Source organism: Schistocerca piceifrons, chromosome 4, assembly GCF_021461385.2.
Source record: "Schistocerca piceifrons isolate TAMUIC-IGC-003096 chromosome 4, iqSchPice1.1, whole genome shotgun sequence".
In the NCBI taxonomy this organism is placed as follows: Eukaryota; Metazoa; Arthropoda; class Insecta; order Orthoptera; family Acrididae; genus Schistocerca; species Schistocerca piceifrons.
In genome coordinates, this window is record NC_060141.1 from 332,152,896 (window position 1) to 332,177,444 (window position 24,549).

Genomic DNA, 24,549 nt, shown 5'->3' on the forward strand with positions numbered 1-24,549 from the left:
AATTCTGTCTCCTTTTAGGTCAGTGCATTCTTTCCAACGCTTTGCAGAAAGCAATTCCGGATGATCTGTCAAATATACGTTCATGGCTGCTGTAGCGTCTGCATCAGTCTTGAAAAGGTCTCCAAGCAGGAATTTCTCTGTATGTGAGAATACTCGGAAGTCATAGAGCACTAAATCTGGTGAACAGAATGGATGTTCCAACAATCTATGCCGCAAAATACTCAGCTTTTCACTAAAAAAACCACTTTCGATTCTGTCCATTAAAGAATATTTTCCTTTTTTTTTTTTAGTCCACGCCTTTGCTCGCTTTATTTATTGAATCGTTGGGCCAGAAGATTTATGTACTGGCCACTTAGTTTGCTCTTTATGTAGAAATCATTAAGAAGAACCTCACTTTCTTCTAAGGAAACTTTGCAACGATAAAATACATATCGCCTTTTTGTGCAGGTTCATCGATTTGCACCCAGTGTTCTGTTTGATATTCCTTTCCTTGCGTGACCTCGTAGATCTGTGCCTCAGGCAAAGTAACCAATCGTCGCATAAAATTATTTGATTTTAATTCGGCTACACACAGCATGTAAGAGCCGAAATAACAAATTTTTCTACTTTAAAGTTCCTTGTTAGCAACCCCTTTTTGGAATAGTCATTTCCGTAATTACTCTTGGAGCCCTATTAAAGTTTTAAGTACCTCCGCTACGTTATTTGAGTTTAACAGATGGACGAAAATGACGTCGCAAGCAACTGACAAGCTCGTCTCTTTTTAGTGGTTCAGGAGAACTCTATGTATTAAGCATGAACGTAGAAACGTCTTAAAATTTTTCAGTATCCAACAGACATAGTACGTTGGAACCCCGTATCTTGTGTTCCCATTAATGGGTGAAAAAAAACAGTTAACTACAACGAACAATTCTTTCACTATCTCTGCCATCACGACAGATGACAAACATGTTAATCTCTCGTATCGGAGAACATCTAAGGAGAGAGAAGAAATAAATGTAAGAAACGTAGGTATAAGCATCGGCATTCGCAAGGGCGGGTTGAGGGGGGGGGGGTGAGAGCAACAGGAAGCACTTCCCCCTCTTGGAATGTTTCTCACAGACTCTTTATTCATTACAGAGTTCTCGTCCTTTTCTTGAAATTATTGTTATGCCGTCTAACACATGGTTTAGCATTGCAGAGCATAATAGGAAACACTGCGATTTTAGGAAGCGCTACATAACTTGTGTGTGTTCGGTTTTCAAGACGTTCACCGTACATTATACCGTTTCCTTGGCACGGCGGAGGTTTCGAAGCTATGTTTCAGTCAAGGCCAATGCGGACTCTAGAAAACAATGCCGAAACAGAGTCCCCAATCTTTTCAACACAGTGCAGCATCCAGGCGTGGTGTTACCGAATGAGAAGTCCACATCATATAACAGCACAACAACTTTTTAAACTGAGTATACGAGGATTATTGTGGAACATTTCTCACATTTATCTCGTCGAATTCTGGCACACGGTTACATTTTAGCTAAACAATAAAAAAATATAGCTTTCAAAACACGTTTTTTGAACTTTTGTTACGACGCTCGACATTTAAGATAGAGGTCATGAAAATAATGAAATAAATCCATTGACATGACCAGTTGTGAAGTTTTGTCAGCAAATAAAGAAAATTATATCGAAGGCGAATCGGCGTTTTTTATAACACGCTAATGAAATATGCTTACGTTTTTGGTATGAAAGTGATCTTATCTTCAAAATCGTGTTGAGTGAATAACTGTGAAATGTTTGAGATAAAATAAGATTTGGGTGCTTCCTGTCATATTAAATTCTTAGGGTACAGCTCCTTCACAAACTCACCAATCTGTTATATTAAAAACGGTAACTTTAGAATCATACCTTCGTTCGGACAAATTTATACTAACACCTATCGGCACAGTGTTCCTCCTAAGAGACGGCAGGCCATTCTCTGATGTTTCAGCAGATATTTGGAATTTCGTTTTTGTCATTTCTAGCTGTCGTCAGCCCAAACAAATATTGTTCATCACGACTTTCACATGAAGCCTAGTGTCGACAGAGAACGTCGATTTGTTTCCCGTAACAGACAAAATGATTTTTTGCGATATCTGTTTTATCATTATATATTGACCGGGACGGTAAAACTTGAATAACCAGTACTCCAACAACGACTGAGTAGCGCTGCTGCATGACGGTAGCAGTCAGTGCAGGCCAGAGTGAGGCGCTGTCGCTACTCGAGTACTGGTTATTCTTCAAGTTTCACCTTCCCTATCAATTCCTATCGTTAATACAAATGTCGCATGAAAGACGTGATGAGGAGTATTCGTTTGGGCGACTCCACTACACATAGAAAAACAACAAAATCGCAAATATCTGCCGAAACACCAGAGGATCTGATCCTGACGAGTCTTAGAATGGACGTCCAGTATACTCTAGAAGACAGAGGGACAGGTTATTCAACACCGTGTGGCCCAGTGTCACCGGAAAATATATGGACACGAGTCGGTCGTCGGGTGCTAAAGTCTATGCGATGCGTCTGCCTTCACAGACTCCTGGTAGAAATGGATTCCTCACGCCCCACATTCGTATAGTCGGTAATCTGACTCACAGTAGACCATCGATCGTTCCGTATGGCTCTGCGGAAGCGATATGACTTCTGTTCACCAGACACGTTGGTCATCTTGTTCAACCGTTTATGTACGTGGAAACATTGTACCAGCGATACCGAAGAACCTCTCTATACACTGTTGACCTCAGAAACCAAGATTCTTACGTAATTTCCTACATACTACGACTCATGCGTCTTGCATCTGACGTTCAAAAATCGGTTAACTAGGTACGTACAGCCATGTTCAGTACACGCCCGCCTGTAACAGACTAGTTGGATACTACGTCACGCCATACGACGCATCTAGCCGCCATAAAATCCACATCTTCGTATATGACAACGCTTTCCTTGAGTTTTGGTCACACCGTTTACCTTTGTCGGTAAGAGCACTATTAAGACAAAAAAAAAAGCGCACCGCAAAGGAATTATCCTAATGGAACGGATATCGGTAGAAGTGATGTACAAGTGCAGAAAAATCAATTATAACAATTTCAGAAAAAAATCGGTGATTTACTCAAGAGGAAGAGATTCACAATCTGAGCAAGTCAATAACGCGTTGCTTCACCTACTGGTCCCTATCCAAACAGTTATTCGGCTTGGCATTGATTGATAGAATTTTTTGTCCCCATGAGGAACGTCGTGCCAAATTCTGCCCAAATGCCGAGTTAAATAGTCGAAATCCCGAGCTGTTTGGAGGGCCCTGCCCATAATCCTCCAAACGTTCTCAATTGGGGAGAGATCTGGCGACCTTCCTAGCCAACTTAGGGCTAGTCAAGCACGATGATGATGATGATGTTTGGTTTGTCGGGCGCTCAACTGCGCGGTCATCAGCGTACTTACAAAGTCCCAATTTCTACACAGCCCAATTGTTTTCCACAATCCCATCTAGTCACTGTCACGAATGATGACAATGATGATGAAATGATGAGGACAACACAAACACCCAGTCCCCGGGCAGAGAAAATCCCTAACCCGGCCGGGAATCGAACCCGGGACCGAGTGATCCAGAGGCATCAACGCTAGCCACTAGACCACGAGCTGCGGACAGGCAAGCACGAAGACAAGCAGTAGAAACTCTCACTGTGTGCGAGCGGGCATTATCTTGCTGAAATGAAAGCTCAGGATGGCTTGCCATGAAGGGTAACAAAACGGGGCGTAGAATATCGTCGACATACGGCTTTGCTGTAAGGCTACCGCATATGAAAGCCACATGAGTCCTTCTATGAAATGAAATGGCAGCCCAGACTATCACTCCTGGTTGTCGTGTGGCGGCTGACCTCAGGTTGGCTTTCCGTCGCTGTCCGGGCGTCTCCAGAGATGTCTTCAATGGTTATCGTGGCTCAGTACGAAGCGGAACTCACTACTGAAGGCAATTCTGCTCCAAAAAATAAGGTTCCAGGTCGAAGACAGCGGTGGGATACCAACTCCTCTACTGCCCTCCATACGGCCCGACAACCAGGAGTGATGGACAACGATGCCATTTCATTTCAGCACAGCACCCCTTTGGTTGCCATTCGGGGCACTCTTACAGCAGAGCGGTACGTCGACGATATTCTACGCCCCATTTTTGTTGCCCTTCATCGCAAGCCGTTCTGGGCCCACATTTCAGCAATATGACGCCCGCCAGCCAGACGGGAGTTTCTACTGGTTTTCTTCGTACTTACCAAACCCTACCTTGGTCAGAAACGTCGCCGATCTCGTCACAATCGAGAGAATTTGGAGCACTATGAGCAGGGCTCTCCAACAGCTCGGGCTTTTGACGATCTAACGCGCCAATTGAATAGAATTTGGTACGGTATCCCTCAGCAGGATATCCGAAAGCTCTGTAATCAATGGCAGGCGCCATGATGAGTAAGGTCCATAGATTTATCAACGAGTTGTTGACTTTCTGAATTTCTGAAGTTCTTTCTCGTAAGCAAATAATCCATTTTTCTTCTGGAATTGTAATCATTTGTTTGTCTGTACATCTACATCACATCTGACGATTTCCGTGCCATTAGGATAATTTTTTCATGGCACATAGCTCCTTTGTTTGTCTTAGAGTGTATTAGAAAGTGATCCTGATGGGTAAAATAACCTAATTTTCTTATTATAACGATAATGGAGACTAAGGGATACTCAGCACAGCGCGGCGATGGAAGGAAGGTCGTAACGTCGACAGAGTCGTTATTACAAACTTGTTTAATTGGGCTAGGCTGGAGAAACAACGTATCGTGGCAGAAATTATAAGTATGTAGCGAAACCACTTAAATATCGAAGATTAGACGGTACTGTGAAGCATGTTTCCCTCAATACAGAGTGTCCATAAAATAATTATTTCGTGTTTGCAGTACCTTACGAATGTCTTTCTGTTACAGATTGCTCAATGGTCAGTTTGTTGACGATTCCTGAACATAATGCCATTGTCACATTGCCTCTACAGGGTGTTCCGTACGTTGAGCGGCGATGACGATTTCAACGGAAATTTAGAAACGAATAAAAGCATAACGAAAATGTTAAATAACTTTCAACGAACAGGCACTGCTGCTGACGAGTCCATATCGGCCTCCCACAAGCGTAGCTGAGACTGACGCCACACAGGAGTCAGTTTGGAGTCCTTAATCTGTACGGTGTCTTTCACGTCAATTGCAAATTCCGAAATCAACATTGTTCAAAGTCCTGCAATTCGCCTTGAAGAAGCGTGTATAGCATTGCAAATATTACACCAACCCCATGACGAGGACATAGCAGAACGTATGGCGATGTGCATAGATTTGTTGGAGTGTATTGAGACTGATGATTTAAAGTCACACATGTTGTTTAGTGATAAGGCAACCTTCCATGTGAGTAGACAAGTCAACCGGAATAACTGTCGCATATGGGCCGACACACCTCCAACTGAATTCATTGAGCGTATCATGGACAATTCAAGGATCAGTGTGTGGTAGGGAATCATACGGACAAGCATCTATGGATCATTCTTTTTCAGAGAGAAAGCCATTAATTGTGCCCATTCCTTGGATATATGCTGACGGAATTTCTGCAGCTACAATTGAAACAAGACACTGTCGTTTACGAACATGATGGTGCCCCATGCCAGTAGGCGATAATGGTCAGGGTCGATCTGAATTGTTTCCCAACCGGTTGATAGGACGAGGGGCCATAGACCATGGGCAGCAAGGTGCCCGGACCTTGCTGCCCATGGTCTATGGCAGTATAATTAGATTATTGAAACTTCAGTCTTTAACATTGGTTCAAATGATTAGGCTCAGAAAAAGGGCACAATCTCTCAACTTTTAATTATGCACGCTATCGGAGGTGAGTCTCAAACAGTATGAACAGAATGAGATACGCAACCGTTCAATATCTTTGAGTAGATCGTCTTCGATTACATTTATTTATAGATGCAAAGCAAACGTAATTCCTGTTCAATAACGAAGATATCTCCTAAGAAAGGTAAAAACCGAAGGCCTTTCGTGATTTAAAGGAGGTGATGTTGAGTTTATTTTGCAATATGGTTGCCTCTGTATTGATTGCGGCACCAACCACATAACTAACTCTACACTCAGAATGATACTGCATTGGCTTTCATTTAATATCTTATATCGTCACTTTCTGTCTCACTGCTGCACTTTGTTTCTCTATATTGGTTTCTTTAATGCACAACACAACAAAATGAAATGGACTGTTGTTGGCAGGAGGAGCCGTATATAATGCTTCGTAAACCAGAGCCAGGAGAAATCCTGCTGGGCAACGACCGTTTCGAGGGCTACTGCAAGGACCTCGCCGACCTCATCGCCAACAAGATTGGCATTAACTGTAAGTAAACGACATACTTTGATAACCACTCACACTTCTCTGAAGACAAAGATTAGGACAGCAAGGAAACGCCTTCCTAGCCCCAGGAAGGACTATGAATCTTTTTAATTGCACTGACCGAAGTGGAAACTCTTACATCATTAACATCTTGATCGAGTCCCACAATACCGATTCGCCAGTATTCCCATGACTGTGGTACATGATGATCAAAAGTTCATGTGTATCCGAGCTTATTTTCAGTCTTGCCAGTACAGAAAAAGAGAATCCTACAGCGGAAGACAGGTATCAGTACTTGATGGCTATTCGGTGTGTTTAATGTTACAAGAACTTTTTATGTGGAGATTGCTACATAGTATGCCCAGAGGATATGCGCTTGCAGTTTATCGCCATTATTCCGACTCTTGGACTAGTCAAATCAATGGCGTGAGGGACACGAGAGAATCACACGAACAGATATCATTGGCAGTTGACTGCAGTGCAACGACTCCACAACGAGTGGTAAGGAGATGGACTCTGAACAACAGTGTTCCAAGAAAAGTATGCACTGGTCGTTCCAGAAGGCCTACACCACTGCAAGATCGTAGGACTGTTCTGCTGGTTCTGTAGAACAGACAGATGACAACAGATGAAATCCAGGCGGACGTTATAGGCACAGTTTCAACACAAATCGTTGGGAACATTTTACTTAATTCAGTTCAATTCAGTTTCTTGTCACAAATTTAAGACTTGTTATCTGGAATCTCCAAAAGTGGTCGTACATATTAAGTAAATCTGATGATAAACATTGCTTTTAAATTATGCAGGGTCTTCCAGAAACCGACAGCAAAATTTGAGGGACAGATTCCTCATCAGACAAGAAATGAAGTCTGGTAGTCATCGGCTCTAAAATGCATACCTTGAGAGTTATGAGCGTTTCTTTCTGTTCATACTGAGAAATAAGTCTCTTTTTAATGACTCTTTACTTTTCATATTTTGGGAGGAGGTAGCATGGACCAAAAGAAACAAAGTGTCCACCAAACATGGGCTCTATAGTGTACGTCTTAAAAGCTATGAGCACCTGTTCAGTAGAAGAGTTGAGTTTCATAGTAGCTATGAAGGTAAGCATATTATAGCCTATTTCTACCTGACCTTTTTCCTTGCTTTTGGTCTATACTACCTCAGGCCATAGTTACGAGACTTTTTTTCTTCTTGTTAGATGAGGAGTCCATTCCCAAAGTTTTGCCACAGAGTTTTGGAACACCATGTATGTACATAAAGCATATTAACGTCAACTATTATTAGTACATAATGTAGAAATAAAACAGAATGTTGAAAATGTAATTAAATAAAAGATCATAAAATAAAAAAAATTCAATTAAAGTTCTGAAAGAATAAATTTCAGCTTATGTTACTGCATCTGTTACTAGTTACCTTGGCAAAGCTCAAATTTCCTCGCTTAACAACACTACATCTACATCTAGACGTATTGTTTCTAAACTATTCTACATTGCATCCAACTGGATTTTGTACGCCTCAGTAATCGGTGAGTTTATGTATACCCATGAGCACGCCCCTTGCATTTTTTATTTTTTTATTTATTTATTTTCTAATGTTTTCTATTTCTTACTTTATAGGTTATATTACTTAGTCATGCCCTTTATTCCCTCTTATGGAGATAACTCTTGCTGTTAGTCTTCTACTTTGCTCTTCAGAGCTGTCAACGTTATTTTGATATTCAGTATCCACTTGATCTTAAAACCCTCCTACTTCTTTTTTTAACAAAACTAAGTACCTAACTGACATAGTTTGAGTGAAAATGCCCTGAAAATATGTCCCTTTTATGCAAAATTATTACTCAATAATGAATATTAATGCCACCTGACTTGAGTGTCATTTATATGTTGAGAAGTAGGGACAACTTTCAAGGTGCGGCGAAAAATATAAGGCGGCTTGAAATACACTCGGTGATTCAGTTACCCCTACTTACGGGTTATATGTAACCCGCAATATCTTCATAAACCATGTGCGAGAGTTTCATACACTCTCTCTCTCTCTACATGCAAAGTGTTTGTCCTACAGAATAAATGAACAAAACGTGTTTGTAATAAATACAACCTAGCTAAATTTTGTATTGGGACACGTTGTCGCTGGAGGCCACACTTCTCCAGTTGTTCAAGAAAAACCCATTTGAAGGTCACTTTCGTACGTTTTTCTTGCATAATTCGAGAACTACTGCCTCCAGCGAAAAATAAAATAAATTTTCCGCAAAACCTTCCTGCCCGTTTTTCTCTGGGACTAATAGTTTGCATTTAGCGAGCGGGAGTATGAAAATTTGCACATAGTATTTGAAGGAGTTGCAGGTTACATAAAACCCATATGTCAGGGCAACTGAATCACCCTGCATTTTAAATAAATGCAACATTACGCCTAATTTCCTGGCAAAATCTGTATGTACCTTTCTGTCTCTCCCTATAGAAAGAACATGTGCTATGAGATGTAAGACCTCACTTTGTAGATCCTAACACCTATCGAAAAATGTACCTGAAATATAGCAGTCACTTCAAACATATTCAGGATCAGTATGAAGTCTCGGAGTTCTCGGAAACACGAAGTTAGCCTATACTGCCTGTACGATACACAGAAAGAATTGAGAAATGTTGCTGCTGATGGTAGCTTCTTTGAATAACGATTCTGCTGAAGACAAAATTCATTTAATAGCTTGTGTTCACATCAACCGTAGATCTATGTAAGTCTATGAGAGCGTGTGGTAAGAAACTGCAATATCAAGATTGTTGTAGTTCTTCTACGAACCACGTGGAGACAATTCCACAGAGCATGAAATTCAAAACAGAGAAGAAACCCCTATGCAATCAATAATTCTCATAATTGTATTAAGTGGAAGGTAACATGCGCCGGTCGCCTGTACACATGGATGAATAAGTGAAATACCCAGATCGACCTTTGAACATCAAACAAAGACTCTCTGTTTCAAGAAAGGATATTAACACTAGATGCAAAAAACGGCATAGCTGTGAAACTGAAAAATTTGGGACGAAATGTTACGCCAAGCTGTGCTTGCTAGCAGTGATAAATTCCAATGGAATGCAGCATGGAAATAATAATCGAAATGGAACATCATACAAATCATTCTATAATTACAGGCAACGTCCTCCCTATGCATGTAGTTCCAACGACTCTAAAAAGAAGTCAGCATAGAAGCAAAAAAATGGCTGTGAGCACTATGGGACTCAACTGCTGTGGTCATAAGTCCCTTAGAACTTAGAACTACTTAAACCTAACTAACCTAAGGACATCACACACATCCATGCCCGAGGCAAGATTCGAACCTGCGACCGTAGCGGTCGTGCGGTTCCAGAGCATAGAAGCAGAAAATGCAGAACACAGAATGCCTTTGTCCTTGTAATATACACTACTGGCCATTTAAATTGCTACACCACGAAGATGACGTGCTACAGACGCGAAATTTAACCGACAGGAAGAAGATGCTGTGATATGCAAATGATTAGCTTTTCAGAGCATTCACACAAGGTTGGCACCGTTGGCGACTCCTACAACGTGGTGACATGAGGAAAGTTTCCAACCGATTTCTCATACACAAACAGCAGTTGACTGGCGTTGCCTGGTGAAACGTTGTTGTGATGCCTCGTGTAAGGAGGAGAAATGCGTACCATCACGTTTCCGACTTTGATAAAGGTCGTATTGTAGCTTATCGCGATTGCCGCTTATCGTATCGCGACATTGCTGCTCGCGTTGGTCGAGATCCAATGACTGTTAGCAGAATATGGAATGGGTGGGTTCAGGAGGGTAATACGGAACGCCGTTCTGGGTCACAACGGCCTCGTATCACTAGTAGTCGAGATGACAGGCATCTTATCCGCATGGCTGTAACGGATCGTGCAGCCACGTCTCGATCCCTGAGTCAACAGATGGGGACGTTTGCAAGACAACAACCATCTGCACGAACAGTTCGACGACGTTTGGAGCAGCGTGGACTATCAGCTCGGAGACCATGGCTGCGGTTACCCTTGACGCTGCATCACAGACAGGAGCGCCTGCGATGGTGTACTCAACGACGAACCTGTGTGCACGAATGACAAAACGTCATTTTTTCGAATGAATCCACGTTCTGTTTACAGCCTCATGATGGTCGCATCCGTGTTTGGCGACCTCGCGGTGAACGCACATTGGAAGCGTGTATTCGTCATCGCCATACTGGCGTATCACCCGGCATGATGGTATGGGGTGCCATTGGTTACACGTCTCGGTCACCTCTTGTTCGCATTCACTGCACTTTGAACAGTGGACGTTATATTTCAGATGTGTTACGACCCGTGGCTCTACCCTTCATTCGATCGCTACGAAACCCTACATTTCAGAAGGGTAATGCGCGACCGCATGTTACAGGTCCTGCACGGGCCTTTCTGGATACAGAAAATGTTCGACTGCTGCCCTGGCCAGCACATTCTCCAGATCTCTCACCAATTGAAAACATCTGTTCAATGGTGGCCGAGCAACTGGCTCGTCACAATACGTCAGTCACTACTCTTGATGAACTGTGATATCGTGTTGAAGCTGCATGGGCAGCTGTACCTGTACACGCCGTCCAAGCTCTGTTTGACTCAATGCCCAGGCGTATCAAGGCCGTTATTACGGCCAGAGGTGGTTGTTCTGGGTACTGATTTCTCAGGATCTATGCACCCAAATTGCGTGAAAATGTAATCACATGTCAGTTCTAGTATAATATATTTGTCCAATGAATACCCGTTTATCATCTGCATTTCTTCTTGGTGTAGCAATTTTAATGGCTAGTAGTGTCCATACGATGGATAATTAATAAGTAAGGTCACTTTTTTTTAAACAGGTTGGTTTTATTCTGAATTGCAATACACCATAGTCTCTGTTCAATGTGACGGTCTTACGCTGCCTTACTGGGAGGGCTTTTATGCCCGCCTGGTACCACTACTGGTCGACGTTGAAGCTAACGTCTTGCTTTACTGCATCAGTAGCGTCTCCATCATCTACTACTGTTTCCCGCAGTGTTTAAACTACTGGAAGTCAGAAGCTGCAAGATCCTGGCTGTAGAATGGATGAGGAAGAACAGTCCAATGAAGCTTTGTGTGCGCAAACCTGTGTGAGGCCTTGCGTTGTCATGGAGAAGGAGAAGTTCGTTAGTATTTTTGTGGCGACGAACGCGCTGAAGTCGTTTCTTCACGCAGGAGATCGGACGTGTTTGCGCGACCTTGTTGCGATGACGACAGAAGCCTCGCCCAACGACTCACCGTTCTTTTATTCACCGCGAAGTTTCCGTATACATTCTGCAAGCGCCTCTGAATACCTGCGATGCTCTGGTTTTCTGCCAAAAGAAACCCAATGACAGTTTTCTGCCTGAAATGCACCTCTATTACAGACATTTTGAAGGCTACGTATAGCGCCACCACCTATCGGAACTCCATGCAACCATAAACGCTAACAGTCCCACATCAAATTCCGCATTTTTTTCCAACCGAAACTGGCCAATAAAAAAAGTGTTGCTTTACTTACTGAACGCCCCTCGTATACATATAGAGCGTTTTCAAAAAAATTATTGTATACGGATGAGTAGAATTACAAAATAACGATATATATCATTGTAAAGGGTGAAATAGTAATTCTTTTTCTCATTGAAGACGTGACATGCAGTTCCACGCATGGTCGCTCGGTGGTATCATAATGAAGATGGCGCTTTCTGGTGCTGACAAGTCCTTCTCCGTGCTAAAATTTGACAAAACAAAGAGTGCAACGAATGTCCAACGAAAATTTAGGATGAAGTACAGAAAAGCAGCGCCAACCAGAAAGGCACTCTACAGCTGCCATGTAAAGTTCGTTGAAACTGGGTGTTTGCGTGACGAGAAAAGTGGGCGGCCAGGTGTGAATGTAAATGACGAGGAACGATTGAGAGAAGCTCTCACAAGAAGTCCGGCAAAATCTCTACGCAGAACTTCACGAATAGTTGGAAATACCAACAACGCCTCTGTGGCGCGTTTTGAGTAAAAAATTAAACATGAAACCATACAAACCACAGTTAGTACAAAAGTTATTTCCTGAAGGCAAAGACCAGCGACTCGAGCTTTGCTGTGCATTGCAGGTCGAATATGATTTTTTTTTAATTCGATAATTCTTACGGACGAGACAACATTTCATACAATTTGGAAAGGAAATAGGCACAATTGTAGAATTTGGGGAACAGAAAACCCACATAACGGACACGAGCGAGATTCTCTGAAGATCATTGTTTTTTGTACCATTTCTCACAAGAAACTTTATGGACCTATTTCTTCTTCTAAGAACTATCTGCTACTGGAGAGTCCTTCCTTCAGATGTTAGTGGTTAATGCCACTGTTGCCAACAGAATCGTAGAACCTTGTCTTTCAGTTACATGGTACACCCCCACGTGTTCGCCGTGGTGTTAGGGCACACCTGAACACAGCGCTACCCAGTCATTGGACTGGGGGTTGTGGAGCAGTAGACCAACGTGTGCTAAAATGGCCTCTTAAGTCTCCGGACATTACTCCTTGTGACTCCTTTTTATAGAGTTATGTAAGGGAATTTTTGTACGTCCCTCGTCTTCGAAGTGATGTGGAATTGAAAAGGAGAACTAAACAAGCGACAGCCGCAGTCTGGGAAGACATGTTGCCCCTGCGTGGCGAGAGTTCGATTATTGCGTCAGTTTTGGAGGTTCACGCATGGTTTTCACATGGAGTTTTTGTGAAGTGGGTGTCGTTGAAAAAATATACAAGTGTATTATTTCAAATGATGTACATTGATGCTTTGTAATACAACTCTTTCGGCTAAAATAAATTTTTAAAGAGTTCCCGGACTTCTGAAACACGCTGTATATATATTTTGACAGAATGGACTAAAAGGTCCAAGCCTTGAATACATGATGATGATGATGATGATGATGATGATGATGATGATGATGGTGGTGATGGTGATGAAGATGTATTGTAACCGTAATTCTTGTCTTACTGTTTTAAACCTTTAACAGGACATTATACATCTTAATGTGCAGATTATGGCAACGTTTTGAATTTTTAAAATCGGTCAACAATTATATGAAATATTGTAAATCAAATGTCTGTTGCTCCTGCAGGCCGTTAGATAGGCTGCCTGTAATTGGCTCTATGTGACCGTGCAACGGTTTTAGTTGTTTAGTTATAAAGATAGTTGTCGTTTGTTACTCCAAAGACACCATTTCAAGTACTGCTCGTGCTTCCGGGATCATGCTGTTGACTGTGTATTGTTGCAGATGAGCTCCGGATCGTGAAGGACGGCCAATACGGCGCTGAGAACCCGGACGTTGAAGGCGGCTGGGACGGAATGGTGGGGGAGCTCGTTCGCAGGGTAAGCCACGTGTAAGACAATGCCGTAGCAACTCAGTAAGCCTGTCACACGCACAGCTTCTCATTTACAATTATTTCAGCCATGTGATGCTTCTGTAGCGGGCAAGTCACGCACATTTGACAACTGTTAACAAAGAGTCATAGACACCAAATACTCCCACAGTCTGCAAACAGTTGTGAATTGTATGGCAAAGATTACTGCCAACTGCACCTCTTATCAGATTTTCTTCCTGTTCCATTCCCGTATAGACAATGGCGAATAATTAAAAACACCTGTGAGAACGTTAATTTTTGTAACCTTGTCTCCGCAATCACCACTGGAGCGATACGTTCAGAGCTTCAGTATATTTCTAGATCTCTAATTAATATTGGCCTCGCGCGAGGCATGGCGATGTCTGTATAAAAGCGTCTGTCAGTCCTGGATTTTCATCATTTCCACGATTATCTCCTTTGAGTCAAACCTATGTCCTTTTTAAAATAGTTTACTGTCTGACACAACCATATAAAATCTCAAACTGAAATCACCGATTTCAGTAGTTCCCAGTATCTTCAGATCATGAGACGGATCAGAAGCTCACTTACAAACACATTGAGAAAACCGCTTTTTGAAATACACTTATGATTGAACGCTTCTTCTTATGATCTGAAGATGGTGATGGCGCGAGACAAGGAATTTGAAGTGAATTTTAAGGTCTCAGACGTCTCCACGACTGAATTGGTGTTGTTTCCAAACCCGTGACAATTTATGCTGTAAGTTTTCTTGTGCATTCAATACTCCTCTTAGTCCTGTTTGGTATCACTTTCCCACACTTCTACAATATTCCGTGGTAGGTCGCACAGCTTTCTAAGCCATATCCTTTGAACACTGACTGTGTTGTCTGCTACATAACCAATGTGATCATTCAGTTTCGTACCTCTACAAATAATTACACCCATGTATTTTGTAAGAGCTGACTAATTCCAACTGTGACTCATTGATATCATAATCATAATGTACTAAACTTTTTTAGCGTTTTGTCAATTCCACGCTTTTGTATTTCCGAGCATTTAAAGGAAGTTGCCAAACTTTTCATCACTTTGAAACCTCATCAAGCTATGACTACATATTTGTGCAAGTTTAATCAGATAATACTTCATTACAGATAGTTACTTCACCTTCAAAAGTCTGAGATTACTGTTAATAATACCTGTCAGGACATTTATGTACAATGAACCCCTCCTTGGGACGTGCCAGAAGTTAATTCTTATCTTCCGTTAGTTCTCCATCCAAATTAACATGAGGAAAAACCTCAGCCGAGTCATAAATTTTGTTGGATATACCACATGTTCGTGCCTTAGTTAGTAAGAGTTGGTCTGGCACTGAGTCATATTGACAGAAATAAGGGTTTTTGAAGAAACGTGGGGCTGCTGCCAAGATCACTTTTGTAAATTCGTGTAGATGGCACCAAAGTTAATGTACAGATAGTGAATGACACAGGAACTGAAACTGAGGATTGTTGTAAATATTCATTTACAACTGAAGATCAAAGGATATTGCTCAAATTAAATTCTTTCAGCTGAGAAAAGATAACTGAAATAGATATTAGTGCAAGTATCGTTGAGAAACTAAAATTAAACAGGCCTCTGGACACGGTGGAATCTCTGTCCCATTCTATACAAATCTGCAGCTGAGGTAGCTCCTCTCTTAACCGTAGTACACCATACAGTCCTTGAATAAAAAATTGTACTCTGTGGTTGGAAGAGAACACAGATCACACACCATACCCATCTACAAGCAAGATACCAAAAGAGGTTAAAAAAATGTAGTATCATTGATATCTACGTATTGTAGAATTATAGAGACGTATTCCGAGCTCAAATGTAGTGAGGTATCTGGAACAGCATCGATTCCAGAACGAAAGGTCTTGAGACCAAACTGTCGCTTGTTTCACATAAGCTCCTGAAAACCATGAATCAAGGAAGTCAGGTGGATGCCTTGATTCATGGTTTTCAGGAGCTTATGTGAAACAAGCGACAGTTTGGTCTCAAGACCTTTCGTTCTGGAATCGATGCTGTTCCAGATACCTCACTACATTTGAGCTCGGAATACGTCTCTATAATTCTACAATACGTAGATATCAATGATACTACATTTTTTTAACCTCTTTTGGTATCTTGCTTGTAGATGGGTATGGTGTGTGATCTGTGTTCTCTTCCAACCACAGAGTACAATTTTTTATTCAAGGACTGTATGGTGTACTACGGTTAAGAGAGGAGCTACCTCAGCTGCAGATTTGTATAGAATGGGACAGAGATTCCACCGTGTCCAGAGGCCTGTTTAATTTTAGTTTCTCAACGATACTTGCACTAATATCTATTTCAGTTATCTTTTCTCAGCTGAAAGAATTTAATTTGAGCAATATCCTTTGATCTTCAGTTGTAAATGAATATTTACAACAATCCTCAGTTTCAGTTCCTGTGTCATTCACTATCTGTACATTAACTTTGGTGCCATCTACACGAATTTACAAAAGTGATCTTGGCAGCAGCCCCACGTTTCTTCAAAAACCCTTATTTCTGTCAATATGTCACATGCTGCGCTGCAACATTATGAATTGCATATCGCCAGTAGCTTCTGAAGGATCATTAAGCATAATCTGCTTTATGAAGACACCACCCACAGCAGGTTTTCGCACCTAAAATTTCTGTGCAACTTGTCGAAGTGGCTACCTTGAATAGCAATAATTTCTGATGAATGTCCTTGATCTGTCCAGTAGAAATCGTCTGCTACCATGCGTTTCAAGCACGTTTCCAGTGTACCAAAATTGTATGTGTAATACACGAGTGTGACACACATAATGAAACTCGGTTTGGATTATAATCCTCTGGCGAAACAGGGCTGATAATGTCACGGTCCTAGTTAAAATAACGAGACAATGCGAAAACCTTATTGTCCAGCAGCTATATGTATTTGTTGTGATTAACACATCAGCCACTTTAACGAAAGGAACCATTATTTCATAATTTAGAAAAATAAAAGAAGATTACAGATGCTCTTCCGATTATCAAGTCCCTTTGCAGACAGTTCCTCAAAGAGGCCTTTCGACCACCACAACACCATGAATCATCCACATAATGGTAGAAACCTCATTCGTCCAACCAGATAAGAAGAGTGCAACTCCCATCTCCATAGTTAGTGTCTTCGCCCATTATTGCTGGGCACGGGCGAGCCATGGCGCCTACGTACAGCTCTGTTCCAAATTTCCATAAGAGAGAATTTCTGGTCAGCAACGCGATTAATAGATAAGAACCGAGACTTTCATTTGACCACTAACTGTGGTAGTTTTACACTTCCACCTAGGTCATTCTCAAGAAACCTCCATTGGTCAAGCCACTGTCAAGCTTCACAAACCACCACTAGGACTTAATTCAGAAAAACCAAATTTATTAAGAAGGGCCACACTCTCCGTTGACGAAAATCTTTATCCACCGTTCAGCGTGTTTTACAACCCAGTGAAAAGAACCCTTGATAAACTTCATAGCAGAGGCGCCGATATGCTGGTCCTCTCTTTAAATGAACGCATTCATACGATGAGCTGAGAAAGTAGCGTGTAAGACAACCTCCAAGATCCAAATCAGCACCAGTCACAAGAACTTTTCAGCTTATGATCCTATCAGGCACCAAGCACAAAAGCCAGCTCCTGAAATGTTCAGAGGTATAGAAGGTGGATTAAGTTCCTGTCACCACTCTTCCAGGTAGTTGTCTCTGCGTCCATAATTGACCGACCAGGGTGATAAGTCTATACCATCTTCCCCAGACATTTTGGTCAAAGAAGGAGTACCAGTCCCTTTTGTAGCTGGGAGGTATGGAGCTAGTGAGAGGACAAAATCACTGAATTTAAGCCTCCATTAACTTCTCTGCTTCCTTTTGATCCAGAGCCATTTTTTCAGGCATCATGAGCCAGCAAGTACCTGGACACCTAAACCCAAAGATGTATCCAGGTGTTCACAAAGCTTAGGACATAATCTTGCACCAAAGACTCAGAGACATAGCCACAAGCTTGGACTCATGGTAGCAGTTCTAAATCCTTCACAAATAGCCTTTTGCTAGTTTTGATGTGAATCACTTGTAGATTTGAATGTCTACCACAACGGAAACTGTTCGCTAGTACACTGTGATAAATTCGAGTAACCTGCCATATTCTTCGCAACATGATTTCTAGCACACCAGCTAGTAACAGCCCTTTTTTCTTATTATGACCTTGGTTCTTTTCGTGCAAGGGGAGTGGGAGACAGTCGGTTCGCTGTGACACATCCGTGAATAATCTAAACACTGTTCTACACCTGTAATCGTTTGGCGTCATCAGTAGGTATCTATAGTTGCTACTAGTTTCGGCATATAGAATTACTATTTTTTGGCCGGTAAGCTTATTTACTTCCTGAAACTCGCTGTTCTTTCGTTTACCGGAGTGTACTAACAGTGGAATCTATGCTATTTAAGATGTGTCACGACTAGTCTCTTCAGGTTTGCTGCCGGATCCTAAAATCAACTTGACTCGATATTTCGGTGATCCAACTGGCCGCCATCTTCATGGAGAATGCTGCTTCTTCTGATGAGTCCCGCTGAGAACTGACGCGAGGCTGCAAATCGACGTCCTATATAGGCCACCGTTCAGTACACGGCGCATGCGCCGCCCATCACGGTTGCAGCCCTCCAAGACAGGGAAGTGGCGACTCCCTTAGTAGGACACTGGTGGCAACGATATATATATCGCACTCAGGGTCGCGCCAAAGAGCGTTCAATTTTGAAGCGAGATAGCACAGCATTCCACGTCCTGCTAAGAGGAAACCTATCGTCTCTGCTGATTAAAGAGGCGATAGAAATTAGGTTGGCGGATATCTAATCAACAGAGGCAATGGGTTTCCTCTTAGCTGGACGTGGAATCCTGTGATATCTCGCTTCAAAATTGAACGCTCTTTGGTGCGACCCTTAGTGCGATACATCGTTGCCAGCAGTGTTCTACTAAGGGCGGCGCAACCTCCCTGTCTTGGAGGGCACAACCGTGATGGGCGGCGCATGCGACATGTACTGAACAGTGACCTATATTGAACGTCGAATTGCAGCCTAGCATCAGTTCTCAGCGGGACTCATCAGCAGAAGCAGCACTCTCCATGAAGATGGCGACCAGTGGGATCGCCGAAATATCGAGTCAAGTTGATTTTAGGATCCGGTGGCAAACCCGAAGAGACTTTCAAGATTTATTACGCCGGGAAAGCCTACGAAGTCACATGTGTCACGACAGTTTCCAAATAGTATTTTTTGCGATGCAGGCTGAGCGTTTCCAAAAGTTTTAAGTATGAATAATAAATTGGCTTTGCTTGCGAACTGTGACATTTCTCATCTCTTTGCCAGTACTAATAACACTGAAATTTCATTTCCAAGGAAGCAGATATCGCCATCGCGTCAATGACGATCACGTCCGAACGGGAACGCGTGATCGACTTCAGCAAGCCCTTCATGTCGCTGGGCATCAGCATCATGATCAAGAAGCCAATGAAGCAGAAGCCGGGAGTGTTCAGCTTCCTGAACCCTCTGAGCAAGGAGATCTGGGTGTGCGTCATCTTCTCGTACGTGGGCGTCAGCATCGTTCTGTTCATCGTGTCGCGCTTCTCGCCGTACGAGTGGCGGCTGCCGCAGCCGCCGTTCGACGAGACGGCTGGGCTGGCCATCGTGGGCGTCGGGACGCCCGGAGGCGGCGTCGCTGCCCTGGGCATCGGCCCGCTGGGCAGCGGGGGCGGCGGCGGGGGCGGCGGTGGTGGCGGCGGTGGAGGCGGCAGTGGCAAGACGACCGACTGCAGCGCGCTCACCAACGACTTCAGCATTCTCAACAGCCTGTGGTTCGCCCTAGGAGCGTTCATGCAGCAGGGCTGTGACATCACGCCCAGGTGAATTGTCCAACGGCAAGTATGGAGACACATTCTGCCCCGTCAGACAGTGTGCTTGCCTGCCCACTTATGTTTCAACTCATTCATTCGCTTATTAATTTCCTAGAGGTTTCATCTTCTGAAAGTAACCATTCTACTCTGCCACTGCCTACTCTTTGTGTATCCCCACAATTTTTTAAGCTTTTCTTGTTTTGGTGTTCACAAACTATACTTTTACTGGGCATCCCTTCGTTTTTTTCCCTTGAAACCTTCCCGTCTCCTCTAAATCCCTTTCGTTACGCAACCTTCCCTTCTACAATAACCTATGAAACCTTCCCTTAGGATTTCTATCTCTTGCTTAATAATAACAAATGAAATCTTCCCTTTGAAATTGATTCTCTTTCTCAATTTTCGCATACAAATTTAAATGCTGCTTATTAAAAGTGATTTTCTGATTATTTCGACGAAACATAGAATGTGTCGTCGTCGTGGCCCTCAGTCGTTATCTGCAATAACCCAAAACTGTTCCTTCCCTTTTTTACTGTTACTGGATCGCCATCTGACTATTATATCGAACTGCGACATGAATATACTTACTCTGATTTACTATACTCTATTAGCTGCTGGTGGGCTGTCATAATAAGTGACTGTATTTATTACCAAAGCTGACGTTACTCTTTAATAGCAAAGCTGACGTTATTCTTTAATTAATTTGACTGAAGTTACGTAATTCACAGTTAAACTATTTCTTGACATCAATAAAATTTTGCAAAGTTTTACGTTGATGGTTTTTGGGATGGATTATAATCAGTAATGCAATATTGCTGGCAAAAATTAATTACACTCCAGGAAATGGAAAAAAGAACACATTGACACCGGTGTGTCAGACCCACCATACTTTCTCCGGACACTGCGAGAGGGCTGTACAAGCAATGATCACACTCACGGCACAGCGGACACACCAGGAACCGCGGTGTTGGCCGTCGAATGGCGCTAGCTGCGCAGCATTTGTGCACCGCCGCCGTCAGTGTCAGCCAGTTTGCCGTGGCATACGGAGCTCCATCGCAGTCTTTAACACTGGTAGCATGCCGCGACAGCGTGGACGTGAACCGTATGTGCAGTTGACGGACTTTGAGCGAGGGCGTATAGTGGGCATGAGGGAGGCCGGGTGGACGTACCGCCGAATTGCTCAACACGTGGGGCGTGAGGTCTCCACAGTACATCGATGTTGTCGCCAGTGGTCGGCGGAAGGTGCACGTGCCCGTCGACCTGGGACCGGACCGCAGCGACGCACGGATGCACGCCAAGACCGTAGGATCCTACGCAGTGCCGTAGGGGACCGCACCGCCACTTCCCAGCAAATTAGGGACACTGTTGCTCCTGGGGTATCGGCGAGGACCATTCGCAACCGTCTCCATGAAGCTGGGCTACGGTCCCGCACACCGTTAGGCCGTCTTCCGCTCACGCCCCAACATCGTGCAGCCCGCCTCCAGTGGTGTCGCGACAGGCGTGAATGGAGGGACGAATGGAGACGTGTCGTCTTCAGCGATGAGAGTCGCTTCTTCCTTGGTGCCAATGATGGTCGTATGCGTGTTCTCGCCCTGCAGGTGAGCGCCACAATCAGGACTGCATACGACCGAGGCACACAGGGCCAACACCCGGCATCATGGTGTGGGGAGCGATCTCCTACACTGGCCGTACACCACTGGTGACCGTCAAGGGGATACTGAATAGTGCACGGTACATCCAAACCGTCATCGAACCCATCGTTCTACCATTCCTAGACCGGCAAGGGAACTTGCTGTTCCAACAGGACAATGCACGTCCGCATGTATCCCGTGCCACCCAACGTGCTCTAGAAGGTGTAAGTCAACTACCCTGGCCAGCAAGATCTCCGGATCTGTCCCCCATTGAGCATGTTTGGGACTGGATGAAGCGTCGTCTCACGCGTTCTGCACGTCCAGCACGAACGCTGGTCCAACTGAGGCGCCAGGTGGAAATGGCATGGCAAGCCGTTCCACAGGACTACATCCAGCATCTCTACGATCGTCTCCATGGGAGAATAGCAGCCTGCATTGCTGCGAAAGGTGGATATACACTGTACTAGTGCCGACATTGTGCATGCTCTGTTGCCTGTGTCTATGTGCCTGTGGTTCTGTCAGTGTGATCATGTGATGTATCTGACCCCAGGAATGTGTCAATAAAGTTTCCCCTTCCTGGGACAATGAATTCACGGTGTTCTTATTTCAATTTCCAGGAGTGTATATTCTGAATGAAATTATTTTACAAACGTTCAAATGGGACTTACTTTTTACAATAATCTTACAACTAGTATTGCGAAAACATACCTTCAGTAGTCTTGGGTTTCTCAAAAAAATAATTCAATAATATTAGTTCCTCTTATGATAATAGTTACCTGATGTCTCTGTACATCCGTTTATGATCTCTTGTAAATCATAGCTGCTGGCTGGCAGGCACACCGCTCCTCTCAACCTCTCGCTTCAGACCTGCTACCGACTCGCTTCACTTCTCGCTTACTACTGGCTTCCTACGAACGCTAAAGTGCGGTCCCTCCCGCCAACAATGCTTCCTGGTGCAGACAATCCCTGCTACCATTACAAAATGTATCAATGCGCGGTCTTTCCCGCTCTTTTCTTAAAATGTATCTTTCATAAATTGTGGTTTTACAATAGAAAATAGAAATATACACGTCTTACACCCTCATACTTTCAAACATATTTATTAGAAAGGTGTTGGATGTAAAACTATGAGCTAAACATTTCCAACTCTTTCTCTCTTTAATCAGACTTCTGTTTCCCATTATGTTCTGTAATACTTTTTGGTTTGTTTCCCTCTCCATCCATTGTCTTTCTAGCCGTTTCTCGCCATAGTATCAGTACAGGGTTATTCTAAATGATGGACCCATTTTCAAAAATTCGTATGTATTCAAGTACAGATCCAAAATGAACAAGTTTTATATCAATGAAAAGAGCAAGTTTCAAAGTTTTTGGTGGGCGGCTGCGAGCTGGCGGTAATGGTTTCAGAAACGGCCGGTAAGATTCACGCGGCAATAGGGCCGTCATTCCGTTTCACTGTCAGTTGTGAGTGAGATGGCGACAGTGGAGCACCAGGTTTTCTGAGTTCTTGAAGTCGCGAAAAGTGAGTTGTAAATTGCAGTGCAGAGGGTATTTCATACCAAATTCCGTATTCAACCACCAACTCGCAAAAGCATTAGCTGTTGGTTTAAACAATTTGAACAGACTGGGAGTGTGTGCAAAGGAAAAAGCACAGGCCGACTGTGTGTGTCAGAGGATGAAGTCCGACGGATTCAAGGAAGTTTTGTGCGCAGTCCCAGTAAGTTTATCAATAGGGCCAGTCGAGAACTTGGAATACCCCAACCAACTGTATGGTAAATTCTGAGACGGCGTTTGCTGTACAAGCCCTACCGATTACAACTTGTTCAGACTCCGAACTCCAATGACAAACAGAAGCGGCCGGCGTTTTGTGGTTATGTGATAGCAAAGATGGCGGATAACGCATTTCTATAGTGTATAATTTTTAGCGATGAAGCGACGTTCCACCATAGTGAAAAGTCGACGGACACAATGATCGTATATGGGGTTTGCGAAATCCACTTCATCATTCCAACATGAAAGAGACTCACCGAAAATCAATATGTTCTGTGCCGTATCCCGTACAAGGTTCATTGCGGAGAGAACTGTAACGCGAATCGCGTACCTTGACATGTTGGAACAATAGCTGTTCCCTCAAGTTGTGGAAGATTCCCAGGACTTCATTTTCCAACAGGATGGAGCTCCGCCCCATTGGCACCGTGAAGTATGAGACTTTATGAATGACTTCCTTCCTCAGCGCTGGGTCGGTCGCAGGGGCTTCCGGACCTGGCTCTGCACTTCTGTCCACCGAGATCTCCTGATCTCACACCCTGCGACTATTTCTTATCGTGTTATGTGGAGGAAGCTGTTTACGTCCCGCCTCTACCAGCCACTCTGAACGATCTGAGGAACCGGATCACTGCTGCCGTGCACTCAGTAACAGCAGATACGCTTTCGCATGTGTGGGACGAGTTTGACTACCGCGTCGATGTTTGCCGTGCGCCAACGGTGGCCAGAGGGAACATTTATCACATTTCTAATTATTAAATAGTTATTAAGAATTAATTAAATACAAATTATTAAATTTATATCAAACGTTATGAAAAAAAGCTTTGAAACTTCCTGTTTTCATTGGTATAAAACTTTTTAATTTTGGAATTGTACTTGAATGAATACGAAGTTTTGAAAATGGGTCTATCATTTAGAATAACACTGCATTTATGTTACCTCCAGCAACTCTCCTGTTTCACCTATTTCCAGTTTTTAGTTCCACAAAGAAGTGTATTCTATATAAATGATTTTGTGTTGGATACCAATATTTCTGTATCGATGTATTTACTTGTTAGGATGTGTTGCACTCATGTTGTTTTTATTACTGTTACGCTTCTGTTCGCTTTCATTAATCGTGTAATTGTAATAACATTATTGTACATCTACTTTGCTTCATTACTTTTAACATCATGAATAAATTTCATGTTAACTTTTTTTTCCAACTGGCACTTTTTTAGCTTTCTTCTTATTTGAAAGCGATTTTTTCGTTTTGGTATACTGATAGTACCCGCGAAACTATTTGGGTCTGAATATGTGCTGTTACTTTTTGCGCGGTATAAATTTGATTATGTCTCAGGCGAACCAAAAATAAGAGTGAAAACTGATTTGGTTTGCGATCTATGTTTTTGAGAAGCACAAAACCAAGCTATATGCAAGCTGTTCATTATTCCTTGAGTGTCTGCATTGCCATCTA

At 43.1% G+C, this 24,549-nt stretch overlaps 1 protein-coding gene across 1 annotated transcript in view; it reads left to right on the plus strand.

The window, feature by feature from the left end:
* LOC124795262 (glutamate receptor 1-like) overlaps positions 1 to 24,549 on the plus strand; it is a 396,377-nt gene that overhangs the window by 333,154 nt on the left and 38,674 nt on the right. Inside the window, exons 11-13 of the mRNA XM_047259207.1 lie at positions 6,286 to 6,406; positions 13,695 to 13,789; positions 19,211 to 19,713. Of these exons, the coding sequence (XP_047115163.1) occupies positions 6,286 to 6,406; positions 13,695 to 13,789; positions 19,211 to 19,713 (719 nt within the window). The remainder of the gene's footprint in view (positions 1 to 6,285; positions 6,407 to 13,694; positions 13,790 to 19,210; positions 19,714 to 24,549) is intronic.